Below are 13,582 nucleotides of genomic sequence, written 5' to 3' on the forward strand. Positions count from 1 at the left end.
ACCTTGGGTGTTTTTTCTTGGGAGGGGCAGACCTGAGCCCTCATACCCTGATTGACCCAGCTCAGAAAAGAGACTCCTAGATATTTCTGAGATCACTGATTAGGATCTTCTTAACTTGCCTCAGGCTCCCCCATACTTGAGGAGGGTATTAAATGACTATCCTAACTTGCCTATCCCCAGAGTACTTCCACTGTGTCCAGTTCCCAGGGAAGATGAGAGCAATGAATATTGTAATTTCTCTGCACTTTCCAGTCTCTGATATCCCTGTCAAACAGTTTTGAGGACATGTAGTAAGTTGCCCAACCTTGAGCCCCAAGAGTTAGAAAGGAGTTGGTTGGGGGTTCAAGTCTTAGCAATTGTGTGTACAGGAATCTTCACTACTCCATTTAACCCCACCATCACCACTGTTCTGAACTCCTAGCCTCAATTCCAGGAGCTCATGTTCCCCTGGGGGTGCAGCAAAGATGACCTTTTTATCCCTTGGCACTGGTCATTGTGGATGATTTTTTTTAATTTTTATTGTTGGTTGTTCAAAACATTACATAGTTCTTGATATATCATATTTCACACTTTGATTCAAGTGGGTTATGAACTCCCATTTTTACCCCGTATACAGATTGCAGAATCACATCGGTTACACATCCATTGATTTACATATTGCCATACTAGTGTCATGTTGTATTCTGCTGCCTTTCCTATCCTCTACTATCCCCCCTTCCCTCCCCTCCCCTCCCCTCTTCTCTCTCTACCCCCTCATTGTGGATGATTTTGTAGAGCTGTTCTTTCTCTTCTGGATGTGGGGGTGGAGTGGAAGCCAGGCTTGAAGAGTTTTGGAGACTGTGGAAGGAGGCCCTCTGTTCCCGTAGGAAACAGATTGATCCTCAGCCACCAGATCCAGAGGGAGATCAGGTCTGCAGGGAAGAAGAATGAGACCCCAGGGCTTGAAGAAGATTCTTGGAGGCTGGAGAGATGGTGTGTGGAGAAGCAAGGCTAATATTCAGATGGAGCCAGACCTGCTCATTCTGAAGGAATCCCTGCTTTCCATCCTCTTCTTCCTGGAGACTCTTGGCCTCTGTTCCCTGGCAAGGAGAAATCAACAGGGAAGGGGGATAGCTAGGATTTGGAAGGGATGCTATAACTTTGGGTTCCTGTGGGGAATGTGTATTACGGGGACTAGATGTCTGAGTACCAAGCAGGAAGCTGGGTTCTTGGTCAGTTTCCACCAGGCTGTCCCTGTTCCTATCATCAGTTTTCTCTCCATCCTTTTATCCCATCCCCCCCAAAAAACTTATTTGGCTTCTCACCCCACAGGAGCAAGGAGACTGGGAGGACTCCTCCAGCTACGTGAGTAGAGGGACCTTCTCAATCTCCAGAGTCTTCAAAGCCCTTCAACCCCTGAGTCTGCTCCCTTTACACCCCTTTCCCCTTCAGCTCTGTCAACACACAAACTAATTCCTCATTTCTAATAAGAACTTAATGTGCCTTTTTAACTTAACACGAGAACACATTTAATTATCCTTTTAACAAAAACCAGTTGAGCTACTGGGAGGCTGAGGAAGTAGGATCCTAAGCCTCTGCAACTTGGTGTCTTGCTGTCTCAAAATTAAAGGGCTGGGGACACACTTCAGTGATTGAGCATGCTTCAGTAGTTGAGTGCCTCTATGTTCCGTCCCCAGTGCTGTGTGCTTGCACACACACACACTGAGGAAAATTTTTTACTTAAATAAAATTTAGCAAAATTTCAACCTCAGATATCTTCAAATTTGATCCTTTTAAGGACAGAACTTAATTTACGTAAGGTATACATTAAGTATATGACTTTTGTTCTTAAATATTCCCTTAAGAGTAACTATCCTGGGCTGGGGTTGTGGCTCGGTAGTAGAGCACTTACTTACAGGTGTGAGGCACTGGGTTTGATCTCAGCACCACATATAAATAAGTGAATAAAATAAAGGTCCATCAAGAACTAAAGATATATATAAAAATATTTTTTTTAAAAAAGAGTAACTAACCTTTCAGTAAACCATTATTTTGTGCGTGTTGTGTGCTAGGTATAAGGAAAATAGCCCTCAATAACTTTAAATTCTACCCTCAACAAATAGTGGGATGTTTCAAGGTATTTTTAGGAACAGAGAAACAAGGGACTCACTTTTTTTAAGAGTTGAGAAAGGGTTTTGAATTTAGCATACAAAGAACCAGGAGTAAAAACTATTTCTGACCGAGAAATGAGTTTTGTCAGGGGCTTGGAGATAACTGTACTTCTTTAAGTATTAATAGCCTGATGTGGAACCTAAGAGATGAGGCTGGAAAAATGGACAAGGAAAGATCATAAAGCTTTTTGTTTATAAGACACCAAAAGGTTTTAAGTTTACCGTGTAAACAAAAGGAAATTGAAGATTTTAAGCAGAAGATTGATTTGATGAGACTACATTGATGACAATGTGAAAGAAAGGTGGATTAGAGAAAAGAGATCAGTTTAGAAACCGTTTCAGCAAAATAGTGTGGTGGCCTGAAGTCACGGATAGAAAAGACATTCAGAAGGAACAAATAAGAAGAAAATGTGAAGGATATTAGAATGGCTCGCAGGTACTCCTTTTGGGCAATTAGTTGAATAGTAATGAGATTAAGTGAAATGAGGCGGTATGCAAAAAGAAAAGATTGGTAACCTGGCACTGGGGCCCACACCTGTAATCCTATCGATTTGGGAGGCTGAGGCAGGAAGATTGCAAGTTCAAAGCCAGCCTTAGCAATTTAGCAAGGCCCTGAGCAATTTAGTGAGATTCTATCTCAAAAAATAAAAAGGGCTCTGTATGTGGCTCAATGGTTAAGCAGACCTGGGTTAAATCTCTGATACCAAAACAAAAGGGGGTGGGGAACAAGAGTGAATACAGAAAGCAGATTTGGCTTTCATGCTATTTTGTGACATATGGATCTACAGCACAAGAAATCAAACCTGAAATTTTAGTGACTTATTGTGGAAGCCACAAAAAAGAAAAGATAATATTTAGGGTACACAGACTATGATTTTTTTGTGGGGGTGGACGGGCGGCAGGTGGTGGGTACCAGGGATGGAGCCCAACGGCTGAGTTACTTAGGGCCTCAGTAAGTTGCTGAGGCTGGCTTTGAACTTCCAATCCTCCTACCTCAGCCTCCGGAACCTCTGGGATCACAGGCATGTGCCAGTGTGACTGGCTTTACCCTTTATTTTTTATTTTGAGGCAGGGTCTTGATGAGTTGCCAACTCTAGCCTTGAACTTGTGATCTTCCTGACTCAGCCTCCCAGTCTCTGGAATCCTTGGCAAGCACCACCACACCCAACTCACATGAGTTTCCTAAGGGAGTTTATAGTCAAGAATGACAAGGTTTTAGATCAGTTAGGCAGTTGGGATGTGTTTTGTGAATGGAAAGAGGGGATATGTTGATAATTAAGATATTTTCACCTTTCACTTTTGCTGTTGTCTTTCTATTTTCTAGCAATTTCAATGAATTTTACTCATGCTTAAATCTTATATGTAAAAAATCACTTTAAAAAGAATAACTAGGGGCTGGGGTTGTGGATCAGCAGTAGAGCACTTGCCTAGCATGTGCAAGGCACTGGGTTCAATCCTCAGCACCACATAAAACTAAATAAACAATAAACAAACAAACAAATAAAATGAAGGTGTTGTGTCCAATTAAAACTAAAAAACATTTTTTAAAAAAGCATAACTATATGTTCTTTTAAATTGATCTCCTGAATTTTCCATTGTTTTTTCTTCCCATATACCACATACATAAGATATATTCATTTTACGTTAATTTGATATTATGTTAAAATGCCCAAAAAACATTCATATTTTGTACAAAGTTGTTGATTACCTTTAGAACATTATTATCCTAAAACAGTTCCCATTAACCCAAACTGGTACAATTTAAGCAACATAATAAATAATGAATAAAACAATAAATATTATTAGATATGGAAAATGACAAACCCCAAAATAGGCCTGAGAAAAGGGGAGTGAGAAAGCCAACCGTACATTGGGAGCATTAATCCTTTCCTAGTACATTCTTTTCTGGTGATAAAACAAACCCTGGGGAGGAGGCGTCCATCAAACCTAGAAAGGCAGTCTCTGGGAAGAGGCCAAAGCATTAATCCTTCCCTGAACAAATCCTTTAGGATACCAACCACTGACCCAGGCCCTCCATCTGGTCCAGTAAGATAAATCCCAGAGACTAACCACCAACCTCAGACTCCCTCCCATTTTGCCCAATAAAACAGACCCCAAATTCCTGAGTGCCCAAACTGAGACACTTAACCTATGTAAGCCCAGTCTCCTCTTTTTATTTAGTGGCTCATTTTCCACCAGGAGAGTGGGTCCATCAGATCCATGATACCATTCCTAAATAAAGGCTTTTGGCTGATCCGTAAAGTTTGTGTCCAGCCTGGTCTTCTTGTGCTTACAACTATTAGGTTATTACCTTTAAAAATATCTATTAATTCATGCTGATAAAAATAAATTATTGGCTATATAAATACATGGAAGAAAAGGGGCAAAAATTCTTTACAGAAGAATTCCAAATAATATATAGGTCATCCACTTTTAAAGAGGTGGAGATTAATTACCCTCTACTTGAATACAGGCTGGATAATAGTGACTCATTTCCAAGGAATAAAGAATAGAAAGTTAAAAATAGTAACTTTAACATGAAGAGGCCTGCCAGCAGCCCCTTAACCTCATATAATATAAACTTCACCTATGTTAAGATGTGATGATATTATGTATTCTCTGATATAATGTGATAAGAGAACTTCATCCTTGTGTATTTTTTCTGAAACTCCATAATCCCAGTCTAATGGGGGGAAGAAGGGACATTTTAGTATTAAGGACCTGAGAAAACTAGGAAAGATTGAAAAACTTTTAAAGATCAGAGGAGACTAAAGGAGAATGGAGGGAGATATTCTAGATTTGATCCTAAAACAGGAAAAGGAGATTGGTGAAATTTGGACAAATTCTATAATTTCATTAATAGTATTATGACAATGTTAAGGTTTTTTTCTTTTTGGGGGAATACTGGGGACTGAACTCAGGGGCAGTCTACCACTGAGCCACATCTTCAGCCCTATTTTATATTTTATTTAGAGACAGGGTCTCACTGAGTTGCTTAGTGCCTTGCTTTTGCTGAGGCTGGCTTTGAACTTGTGATCCTCCTGTTTTAGCCTCCTAAACTGCTGGGATTACAGGAGTAGGCCACTGTGTCCGGTCCCATCTTTTTAATTTTATTTTGAGATAGAGTGTTACTAAGCTGTGCTACCATGCCTGGCCTAGTCTCTTCTTTCGATAGACTTTCTTTTAAATATGTGGTTCAGTGGTCGAGTGCCTCTGAGTTCAACCCCAAGTACCAAATAAAAAGAAAAATTCAGAATAACAAATTAATGAATTTTTATAAGTTATGTGGTGTTTGGCTTATTTTTCTAATTTACATTTTATTCTATATTAATATTTAAAGACTACCAATCTGAAATCAGCCTTTCACAAATTAAATAGTAATTTCACATTACATACTTAAATTATATCAAGTTTCCTGATCTCACCCAATCCTTAGAAAGGATTCTATTTTTTAATTGATCTATGTTGGATAGATATGAAATACTTCTAGTTAAAAAGAGTATCTGATCCAGAATGTCAGAGATTCCTTCCTGTTTTTCAGCATTGTTTTTTAAAGCTCATGGTAGAACTTGTAACCTGATTTTCAAAATGGACAAAGCAGTAGCATGTGATATTTTATATTTAGTATTTATCGCTTACAAGTGATCAAACATGCAGACCCTGAGACGTTAGTGTTGGTGATTTACTGCTTTGTAAGTAGTATGCATTATCTATGTGAAACACTCTATATTGGCTATTTATGTCCCTAAAGTAAATGAAGCCTATATGTTTTTGTTTGGGGGGGAAAATGTATCCACTGTGAAAGCATACTGGTTGAAGCAGCATACTGAGTTCTTTTTTTCTTTTGTGCCACTGAGACTTGAACCCTTATGTGCCCTCCCATTGAGCTATAACCCTGGCTTTTTAAAAAATTTTGTGACAGGGTATAGTTAAATTGCTCAAGCTGGACTTGAACTATGGAATCTTCCTGCTTCAGCCTCCCTAGTAGCTGGGTTTACAGATTTAAGACACCACCCAGCACTTGTTTTCTTTTTAACTGAAGGGTTATAAGCATCAGTCAGAATATTCTAATTTCAGACAATTTCTCTAGAGTTGTATCTAAGATACACACAAAAATAACATGTACATGTGGAGATAAAAGCATAAAATTGATTGTGGTGGTTAATACAATTCTGGGAATTTCCAGAGGGATTCCATTTCAGTAAATAATCTGATTTGGGCATTATGAGAAATAGTCCAATTAGAGGGAGAAAAACAGACTTTTTAGCTTAGAAATTGTCAGCATAGGCTCTGAATCATTCTCTCTTGTTGTACATTTAATTGGCAAGTCAAATAAAATGTATTACTTTCTATAAAAGCATTTCCCACAATTGGAAACAGCTGTTTTTATTGTAAATCTAGCTTTTATCTCGGCATTTATTCAGCTCATCGACAAGAAGCTTCCCTGGCTGATGGGAGCTGTGAATCAAAGGATTCACAACTTGAATCTGGGAACTAAAAATCTTTATCAAAAATGTATTAATAGTTTGCTATTTAAGTTCATATTCTGTTACTGTGTAACCATTTTTATGACAACCAGTTTTGGTTTAGTTGTTAACACACTTCCCAAATAATTATGAATTATGAATAACAAAAGTAAATTTTTGTGTGTGTGTGTGGTGCTTGGGATTGAATCCAGGGCCTTGTGCATGCAAGGCATGCACTCTACCAACTGAGATATATCCCCAGCCCCTCCCAAAAAATATTTTTAAGTAAAATTTTATAACATTCTTCAATTTTGGTGGAAATGAACACTTTAAATATCTAAAATTTTTAAAATACATGAAAATTTATATCATCTTTGAACTGACTACTACTTTTATCATTCCAAATCTAGCACACTTGACCTTTTTTTTTTTTAAGTAGTTTACCCAAAGATACTTATAGCATTGTATATATCACACGTTCTAATTATTTAAATAATTGCCTAGTTATTTGGGAATATATAGTATTTAACTCCAGTAGGTGTCTAAAACTCAGTTATAGAAGTTTTAATATTGAATTTAGACTAAAGAAATATGTTTTAATATTGAATTTAGACTAAAGAAATATATGTTCTATTAAACCAAACTATTAATTTCATACACTGTGTTTTCTTAACTAATTTATATTTTGGCATTAAGGAAATTCCTCATTTTTTAGCCGGGGATGCTCTGGCTTCAATGAAATGGGTTGAATTTTTATTGTCATGTTTTCTTTGTGATGTCTCTATCCCTCTTCACATGGATACTACAGTGGAATTGCCTCAGTTATTCTGATATCTTTGCCTATTTGAATTTTCCTCACAGGCATCTTTTATCTCAGGTTTATTTCACTTCTTCCTATGTAGAATTCATTAAAATCTCTTGAAACAAATTGACTTCAAAGTAGCTTCTTGGCATCTGCTCATTTTTGTGTAGAATGTAGGATTTCCGGAATCTTATCCTTAAATCATTTGTGTTCTTTTTTCCTTTTTTACCTTTCCAACATTCTTATCCATAATTTCATCTTATTGTTTTTGCTAGAAAAGTAGTCTTTTCTCATCTAAATTGACACAGGTGATTTCTCAAAACCTGTCTTCATCTTTAAAGTTCATCAAATAATAGCCAAATAAAATCCAGACTCTGTCATAACTAGTTTCAAGGCTCTTTCTCATGTCCACATTCCAGGTTCATTTTAAATTCTTTGTATCCTATGTCTATTATCTCAATTTATGATTCTCTTTTATTTTCCCTTTTTAGTAGTAGCCTGCTTTCTGGTTTACATGAAGGGCTTTATTTCCAATAAAGAATATATTGGTGATCAATATATACTGCCAATTTTACTTAGATAGGCCTTTTTTTGTGATTTATCTGTAATTTTCACTTCCTTCACTTATGTGTATAGAATTTTTAAACATATTTCTAAAACTTTCATCTGAGTAATGATACACCCAGTTGTTTTTTTTATCCCCCAAATTTTGTAAATTGTGAAATTATCACTTATATTCCCTGTTTGCTTGTGAAATACTTACATATTCTTAACAATAAATTGAAATGAAAAATGATGGGAACTCTAATGTCAAAATTTTTTTGTGTTCTCTGTGTAGTTTGAAAAAGTGTGAAATTTTCTTGAACTTCAGGACACACATGCCTCTTGTACTTTGAGGAGTAAAGAGTTTTTACACATTCTTCCAAGCAGATGTAAAATGTCCACTGTTAGAGACCTGAACAAACATTCTTTATATGATAAATATACCAAGAAAAACAGTAAATTTCCTAAGTCACCTATGAATTAGAAGAATTGTATAAGGGAAACAGAAAACTACTTTGTCCTGGTAAAGAACTGAACAGAAAGACAATTTCTGGTTCATATTCATCCCTTGATCACATGGTTTTATTGCCATAATCCAGAACATATCCCAACTCTACATAAACTATGGTGAAGGATTGGTGAATTAGAAGATTCACTTCAGAGAAGCTTTTTTTTTTTTTTTTTAATTCTGCAAGTACCTCAAGCCCCAAAGGTAGCTATTTTAAGAGTATTTCTTGATTAGATTTGCTTTACATTTAAGATAAATAAATAATAGTTTATTTCTAGCTCCCTAATTTAGCTTAAATGTCTGTACTTTTAAAATTTTTAATTTAGTATTTAATGTTATTCTGTCAGTGACATAAATAAATATTTAAACTGTAAAAATTCCATGTTACGGCTAGTGTGTAGCTGCATGGTGGAACAAGTTCTTAGCATGCGTAGTTCAATCCCTAGCAGCAAAAGCAAATAGATAAATATATAGATAGATGTTTCATGATAAACATAGGGAGCCAATTTATATGTAACAGTCACTAAAAATTGTAAAATCCTTTGAATATTGTAAAGTGATTTTGTATTACATTATCTCATTTCAGGTCTCAAAACAATCATGTGATTTAGAGTGCTTTAATAAACCAAAATTCAGGCACATTTACTTGCCTCGCTCCTGTAATTTAATTTATTGCTGATCTAGGAATCAACCCCACGATGCCTTTCTCTATAGTCCATATACTTAACACCATTCCACATCAATTCTGCATTCCACTGTTCCAGCTTTGAAAACAGGTATATTGGTCTCTGTTGAAATAGATTCACTAGTTCTCTCTGGACAGTATCTTGTTCTTCCTTAGACACTGTACTGCATAATGGGACTTACCTAAGAGTATGTTTCTGGCAGTAATGGAGATAGTTTTTGCAGATTTCATATGATTTCTGCTGGTAGCCTAATTTTAGCAAACTTTTGTGCATCTTTAACAGGTTGTTGCTTCTTGCACATAAGTTATGGCATCATTTTTCAATCTTAAACTTACTTGCTTTACATCATTGTGTAATGTTTTTTTCAGGTGTTCTCATCTTCTTACTATTCCTATAACACTGTTATTGAATGAAATAAGATTCTAGAGCTGATGATTATCAAGCCTAGAAATCTCTATCTCAGGAATACAACTTTATTCTCTTTAAATGTGGAATAATTTTACGAGGAACTCTGCTCTATATGAACAGGGAATTCAAACAGACTTTTAAAATTAAAACCTTCCTGAATGAAGTTTTATTCCAGTCTCTTATTAAATCCTAAGAATAGGCTGCTGGCCTCCATTACTTTCAGGAAATGAAAAATGGCTCAAAAGCTAAGTGAGCTAAGCCATCTCTTTCTCAATTGTTTCAATTTCTCAGGAATTGCTGTACAATGCTGCCAATAACGATCTCCGGGGATCTGACCCCCATTCCACCTCCCACTGCCTCCTCTGCAGCTCCAGATGCCACCAAAGAAGGAGCTTTGAAGAAAGTGCCTGTACCCTCTTTTACCCTGAGGTGGGTGAGGCCAGGCAGGGTGATTCTCAGGATATCCTTATGATCAAAGGTATAGTTGAAGCCTTCATCAAGACTTTCTTGAAGATGACCAAGAAATTTGGGAAAAGTTACCAAATAGCTTAGCAACTGAAGACAGAGCTCAAGAATGAATGGCACAGTTGCCACCTGAATTACATGATGACGTGCACAACCCTAAGTAAGCTCCTTGAGGGCTTATTTCTATCAGTACTGAGCATGTAAAATACACTCAATATATGGTAGTTAGTAACTTTAGCGAAGACTTTATAAAAAGTGCTCTCTGATCCCCTTTTTTCCCCTGGCACTTAATCTATGATTGTTTGGCCATTTATCAGGAATGCTAATAGAGTTCAATGATGTCTCAAGCTTCTTGGCCACTATTGTCTTCTGTCTTGACTGTGTCTCGGTAGGAAATATATATCTGTCCCATATATGAAGTTTTCAGTATTACTACTTTAAAGTCTTCGTTGTTTTCTGGGCTTTTACTTCTTAGATGTTTTATTATGATACTTAGCTCTTTTGGTTTTTCTTTTTTTAATGACATTTAGCTCTTTAGTGGAAATCTTATCCTATCTGAATCATACTCTAGGGGGATTATTAACACTGTTAGTTTTTAAAATCCCTTTTATCTGTTTTAAAAATTCAACAATAAACAATCTTGCTTCTTGAATAGATCTTATATCATTCATCACTGTGTTTTAGAAGTAGGTTCTACTATCACATTAGTTTCTCTAGAAATCTAACTTTTTACTCTTCAATGGCAAGTCTTATCTCTCACCTGAGTAATGCTGCCAGTAGCCTGCTGAAAGAGTATTTACAGTGATGTGATTTACAAAACTACTTAATTAAAACAAAGCTTGGTGGTCTACTATTCCTCTTAGAGAAAGGAAAATATTTGAAACTTAGCTCCATTCATTTCTTCTGTCCCTGCCTTGTCCTTTAGTGATTTAGTCACTTCTTCATTAAAGATGTAACTCTTAGAGGCAGATCTTAAAAATCTCATCTTCAAGTTTTTGATTTCCTTTACCTTTTGTGTCTCCAATGATATGTTACAGCTTTTTATTTGTAATTTGTTTTCAAGGTAAAAACGAACATTTCAGAGTACTCCTAGAGGTTTTTGGTTTTTTTTAAACAAACATGAAATGGGCATGCATTGTGTTTTTTCAACAGCTGACTTTTTAGAAAACAAGCAAACTGCTATCAGAACCAACTTTTACTCAGGAAAATAAACTTTCCTGAACAATAATATACTTTTCAGAAAGAGATATGTTAAATTATGCTACATCGATTTGGAGTTTTCCTAAAATTATGAGACTATTTGAATGGAAATTAAATTTGTTTTCATGGCTTTAATGTATAAACCAAGATTCCTTCACTATAAAACTTTAAAGGAGATTATTCTCCTCTGTGGATGAATTAATTTCCAGTTCTTTCAAAATTTTCTATAGAAATAGTACATAGAGTGTAAATAATTTTTCTGAGAATTAGATAGGATGTGTGAATTTAAGGTCCAGCCCTTTACTATCTATCCTTGATTTTATTAAATAAAATACATAGGTTAGATTTGTTTGTCAGTTATGTTATGAATTTTAATCAGAAACCAGGAGTGGATTTGTATTCAAAATGGTAAAACCAAAAGTATATTTTTTGTTCATTCTTTTACTAAGACTAGTTTTCCCTCTGCTAATGTAACCAGAGAAATTATGAAATCTGCGAAATTCTGCCGCAACATCTAGTGTGATTTGTCCTTTGTTTATTTTCCTCTTATTGCCAGCTTACAAGTCATGTTATTACAGTGAATGGCAATGACAGCAACTGAAATACACAGTTATAATACAGAGTGAGTGATTTGACATTATTGTTAGACCTGAAGTTTCCTATGATTTCTATCTCTTCCTATCTTTCTAGGTTCCCAGTCAAACTCAGATAAACCTTCCCAGCGACCATCAGAGAGCACAAATTGTAGCCCTACCCGGAAAAGATCTTCATCTGAGAGTACTTCTTCCACAGGCTAGTACTATTTATTTTAACAGATTTTCAGGGTTTCTCACCTGTTCACCTGTTGTGAATGACTTACAATATAATTTTATTATGAAAACTAATGTGGCCAGGCACCGTGGTGCACCCTTATAATGCTAGCTACTTCGGAGCCTGAGGCAGAAGGATTGCAAATTTGAGACCAGCCTGAGAAACTTAGCTAAATTCTGTCTCAAAAAATAAGAATAAAAAAGGGCTGGAGACTTAGTTCAAAGGTAGAATGCTCCTGGGTTCAATCCCAAGTACTCAAAGAAAGAAAAGTGATCTTGGTACATGAGAATTAGTAATAATGTACATTGAAACAATGTAAGTCTTACTCTTTAAAAAGCCAAATTGAAGTTAGAACATGTTGCCTAACAGGGGAGTATGGATTGGAGGCATTTAATAAGTTCTTATATACATGTAAAGTTCTATGGTAAAGTAATAACTTCCAAAGAGCATTCACAGATCTCTGAGGACATGCAAAATAATTATTAGGCATGAGAAGAACCTCTATTAAATAATTTGTTTTTTATCCTCAACTTTAAATTTCTTTTTTTTTTTTTACAGTTAATTTTTTTCTTTGAGAGAGAGAGAATTTTCACATTTATTTTTTAGTTTTCGGTGGACACAACATCTTTGTTTGTATGTGGTGCTGAGGATCGAACCCAGGCCGCACGCATGCCAGGCAAGCACACTACCGCCTGAGCCACATCCCCAGCCCCTTAAATTTCTAATATATGTTTATTTTGAGTTATACAAAACTGAGCCAGATGTATTAGTGCATGACTGTAATCTCAGTGACTTGGAAGACTGAGGCAGGAGGATTGCAAGATCAAGACTAGCCTCAGCAACTTAATGAAGCTTTAAGCAACTTACTGAGACCCTGTCTCAAAATAAAAAGGTCTGGGAATCTGGCTCAGTGGTTAAGTGCCTTTAGGTTCAATCCCAGGCACCAAAAATAAGTAAGTAAATTAAACCCAACTAATTAATACAATATAACATATTTTTATATTTTATACACAGATTTAGGACTGAGGGATGTAGTTTAATGGTGGAGGAACCATGTGCTTAGCATGTACAAGATCCTGGGTTCAATCCCTACCATATACACACAAAAAAATTTATGGATATGCCCCTAATTTTCTTTAAAAAACATATATCTGAATTTACTGAGGATTAAGAAATAATTTTAAACTTATTAATATTATCAGGAGAGATTGGGAATAGCATGTTCATTCCAGGCACTGAGAATAATATATATAAAACAGAGAATAGGGTGTTCAAGAAAATAAATAAAAGAACCATTATAGTTAGAATAAAGACAGTTTTTCAATGTAAAGCTGGAAGGGTAAGTAGGGACCAGTAGTAAGAAACTTAAACACAGTGAAAGGTAGAAAGTTCTTAAGCAAGGAAATGACATATCTTTTACTTTTCTATCTCTGTCTTTGATTAGTAGATCTCTTATGCCTTTTAGCCATAGCATTTAGTTTTTTCATCAGTATAAGTCTTCCTGTCAAATTGTATCAGCATAGTATTTGTTGAGTTTACTTAAT

General features: G+C 35.8%; 1 protein-coding gene across 6 annotated transcripts in view; it reads left to right on the forward strand.

The window, feature by feature from the left end:
* Ash1l (ASH1 like histone lysine methyltransferase) overlaps positions 1–13,582 on the forward strand; it is a 176,655-nt gene that overhangs the window by 62,014 nt on the left and 101,059 nt on the right. For 5 of the 6 annotated variants that reach the window (XM_078027423.1, XM_078027422.1, XM_040287678.2 and 2 more), the window contains one exon: positions 11,919–12,020. The exons of the other annotated variant lie outside the window; for it this stretch is intronic. In XM_078027423.1, the coding sequence (XP_077883549.1) occupies positions 11,919–12,020 (102 nt within the window). The remainder of the gene's footprint in view (positions 1–11,918; positions 12,021–13,582) is intronic. 6 annotated transcript variants of the gene reach the window in all.

This window comes from Ictidomys tridecemlineatus, chromosome 11 (assembly GCF_052094955.1).
Source record: "Ictidomys tridecemlineatus isolate mIctTri1 chromosome 11, mIctTri1.hap1, whole genome shotgun sequence".
NCBI classification, from domain to species: domain Eukaryota; kingdom Metazoa; phylum Chordata; class Mammalia; order Rodentia; family Sciuridae; genus Ictidomys; species Ictidomys tridecemlineatus.